The following is a 4,355-nucleotide window of genomic DNA, read 5'->3' as shown; positions in this document are numbered from 1 at the left end:
GACAAGTTCCAAGTCCTCTGTCCCCCACTTGTTCTTAGGGGCGTCACTTTTTTGGAATCTTATTCGTCATTGGTTATTAGTTACTACGCCCACTAGGTAACCGTCTCCCCTACGCCCTGAGAGTTGGTGGGAACATAACGCCCGTCTGATATTTTTCGGCCTTTACCTGAGTTAATGGTTTCTGCTTCTTTGACAGCTTGTATCCATTAACTCACTGTGTAGACAGGTATCCTTCAAGGGACAGGTATCAACACAGCTGTGGCCAACTCATACTGAGAAATTTGTTATCTCAGAATGGTTAAAACATCCATACATAGCAATTTATTACAAATTAACTATAACTTATGTATGTATTATATACTATGTAGTGAAAGACATATTTTTAGTTATTAGGCGTTCCAAAAGTGAATCTTACGAAGGGCCTATGGCTTCCACAATAATAAGTCATATTAAATTTATTAAAATATTTGAAAAGCATTGACCAACCTGATACTGATACTGACTTGAAAATGAATAAATAAATTACTTCGTTTATAGCTAGGACTGGTTTTTAGTAATTCGAGTTAGTGATAAATGATTTGTTATTATTTCATACATATGTATGCTACTTGGTTCGTACTACGAGTACCCCAAATGCTGTGGTCACTCTGACAGTTATCCCCCAAAGTATACATTATTTATAAATTTGGCCTTGCTTTGAAAATGAAATATTTGTTAAAATTGGAAAATTGTGAAGAATTGATAAGATATGTAACAAATTTTATTTTGTTATAAAAGTAATAATTGAAGAGATGAAAACTATATAAGCATACAAATTTATCTCAATGGTCTATGAAATAAATACCCTGTAAGCAGACCTTAGTAAATAAACAGATCATATAAATTTATCTTAATTTTAATTTATCTTATCTTGAATAAACACACACGTATCTACTAAATGATGTAAAATTACTAAACGCACTTTTACTATCTTCTGGTACTGACAAGAACAGAGATTGATTAAAAATAAATTGAATTATTTTCTTTATAAAAACAACGGTATTATATAAGAGAGCTTAAATTATCATTAGATCCCATGAATATAAAACATTAATCAATTTTAACAAAATTAATCGAAGAAATAATTTAACATACGTAGGATGTATTTTTAACTATTACTATATATATATATAGTTGATTTTAATTTTCATTCAAGACCAAATGATAATATGCGCCACAGTGAATCCGGGAAGGTCTTTAATGTAGAATACGGTAGAAAATGGCATAAATAATTTTTTTATTTCATAAGGTATGACAAATTATGAAATCAACGTGGTTCTTCCCCCAAAAGCAGGTGGTGGCCTCACCTGGCGCTTACAATAGGATGACATGATCTGAATGGTGCAAACAACAGCCAATCTAATAAGTCCGCAAACCTACAGACAAGGCACTTATAGTTAATGCTCTAAAAGAGCATTTTTTTTTCATAAAACCTCTATCCTTCATAGTATAGATCAATGGGATAACTTTTGAATTATCTTGACTTTACCTTGAAATATTTCCTATTCTGTATTACAGGAACCTATAAAAGGAATATGAGTTCTATAAATTAAATTTCATTTTTTTCACGTTGATATTACTGGATCGTTTCAGAAAATGAACTGGTTTTTTAGCTAATTATAAAATTGATTGATCATTAAATGCCTCCTAGAAAACTATTTTTTATATACAAGCGGCTCTGAAACGCACTTACAGATTTGTTGAAAACTGCATATTAAACATTTCCCAAGATTACAATATTCTTTTAACAAAGGTGGTATCCACAAAACTGCAGCACCTTTAATACTGATTGAATATTTCTTTTTTTTTTTTAAATTGATTTTTTGGGGAAAGGAAGGGGACTTTATTTACGTTCAAATAAACATATTCAAAATTAATCTTAACATGTACTCTTTTTGAGTCATCTGCAAATAAAATATTCTTCTGATTTTTTTAATAAGATTTATGCTATACAAAAAATGTTGAAGGGCTTAGAGCGAAAGACTTCATATCAAAAATTTCAGTCGATAACATACCTTTCTGTAACTAGGAAGTAAGGAAAAATAGAAAAATTATAATGTAAAAAAAGTGTTATTTATTTTGAAGTGTGAATTGTATAATTAAATTATGAATAAAACAAAAAAATACATAAATAATTATTCGACCATTCTGATGATAATGCACTTAATTTAAAAAAAAAGTGTATATTTATAAATATATAAAATAAATAAATACTTGTGATCATGAATCAAATAATGATACAATTAAAATAGCATCGTATTTAAAATAAATCAATAAAAAAAATGTAATTTAATTTTCAGTCTTTGAACAAACCTATATGCATATTATTTTCACTGATAAATTATTATTTTCATATATACAGAAAATCACGTAATAAGAACTACGCGAATGTAAATAAAATATCATTTGCAATATATTTGTACTCAACAGCTTCGTGTCGTATTATCTTCATATATAAAAAAATACGTTTACAGTACTTTTAAGACCATTTAAGAATTTACAAGTTCAGGAAATAAAACATTTTTGAACTCTAATTAGTGTATTTTTATTTTTTTCTGCTGAATCTTGTAACTGCATGAACTAGCTATGAAAGTAATAATTATTCCGAAGATAATTCCTAGGATTGTTTTCAAATCAAAAAAGAACAGTTCAAACGTGCTTGTGTAGGCTTCAGGAGGTTGAAGATATGTACTGTCATCATTTCTTAGCACATTTTCTATCCAAAAAGCAGCCAACTCCTTAGGTTTTGTGGGCCGGTCTTTAAATATTTTTGACCACCTTTTTATTTCCGTGGTGTAACTGAAAATCAATTTAAAAATTAGGTTTCTACGTAAGATTATTGATTAAATATATAAATCGAATAATGAATATTAAATAACGACAGTCACGTTTTTCGATACCTAAGAAATCATATTTAATCTGCTAAAAGGAGTAAATTTCATTTTTTACTCCATTAATTTCATCACAATGCCTATTAAATGGATCATTTAAAATTCTATGTCCAAAACAGTATCTAGTATCTGATAAGTACTTACATTTTCTAGTGATAACACGTATTATATATAAGAGCAAACAATGTAGAAACTAAAGTGCATTATTGAATTCTGATGTATCATTGCAGTCATAGTATGTACAAGCCTTGGATAGCCGTTAGGCAGATCTACTCACGTGTTACTATAGGAGGTGTTTATTTTCTTTGTCTTCACCATTAGAGCCCAGATTTTTTTCCAATAGCATATATATTTTTTTAATGCATAATTCAAAAAGTTCAAATATCTCCACGAATCAATGTACTTTACTGCTATTAGAGAAATTGTATTTTTCATATATTTGCACATTTAAGGACATAAGGCTCATTACAGTCCACCAACAGAAACGGTATTTCAGTGTTTTTCGCCTGGGACACTGCGGGATACCGGGTAACGAACTGGCTGATAGGGCAGCAAAAGTTGCAATTTCTGAAGGAATTCTATATCGCGAAGTGCCTGTCGATGATTTCATTGCCCTCATTAAGCAGATGATTAAATTGGAATGGAGACAAATGCGAGAAAATGTTTCCGATAACAAATTAAGGAAAATCAGAAGGGTTGTCTCCACTTGGATATCATCAACTAGAAATGTACGCAAAGAGGAAGTGATTTTGACGCGCCTTCGAATAGGTTATACGCGCCTGACCCACAGTTACCTTAAGGCCCGCAATCATCCATCTTTATGCCAAACTTGCGCAACAGAACTTACAGTTAAACACAGTTTGACTGAATGCTGAGCATATAATTCCCTCGGATCTTTATATGATATACCAGCGGAGATCCATTCCATCTTGTAGGATAACAAGCAAACCATAGAAACTTTTTGCATTTCTTCATCATTCCAAGCTCCACCATAAAATGTTATCAAATTTTACCTCAGGTCTCCATGTTGTAATAGTTTCACATTTCAATATAATCGTAGCCAGGAATCCGGACCCTTGCCCCCGTGCCGAGGTACAGCCCAAAAGTTTTAAATTACAAGTATAGCCTTTACTATTTAGAAAATTAAGGCAATAATGACCCATGCGTGGTTGGTACTTTAAATAATTAAATAAAAAAAATGATATATAGCTATCCAAATTCAACATCTCAAAAATTAGTCATTTTGAGATATCCATGTTATCTGAGCAATAAGGATAATATTCATAGTTCTTAATTGTTTTATCTGGAAATATATTTTTTAAAATTAGATTTAATTCCATATTTTTTATTATGATTCTGATTTTTACTGCATAGATATAGATACACTTATTGCTGAAATTAAATGCATATCTCAAAATAAACATT

The 4,355-nt window shown here is 30.3% G+C and overlaps 1 protein-coding gene across 1 annotated transcript in view; it reads right to left on the bottom strand.

Moving 5' to 3' along the window:
* Positions 1-2,348: 2,348 nt before the first annotated feature.
* LOC106682323 (UDP-glucosyltransferase 2) overlaps positions 2,349-4,355 on the bottom strand; it is a gene marked incomplete at its 5' end in the record, with an annotated part of 12,714 nt that continues 10,707 nt past the window's right edge. Inside the window, 1 exon segment of the mRNA XM_014423115.3 lies at positions 2,349-2,838. Coding sequence (XP_014278601.3) covers positions 2,574-2,838 — 265 coding nt within the window.

This window comes from Halyomorpha halys, unplaced genomic scaffold, assembly GCF_000696795.3.
Source record: "Halyomorpha halys isolate HHAL.00 unplaced genomic scaffold, Hhal_1.1 Scaffold404.1, whole genome shotgun sequence".
In the NCBI taxonomy this organism is placed as follows: Eukaryota; Metazoa; Arthropoda; class Insecta; order Hemiptera; family Pentatomidae; genus Halyomorpha; species Halyomorpha halys.
Note: the sequence above shows the minus strand (reverse complement) of the source record. Positions and strands in the feature narration are given on the sequence as shown.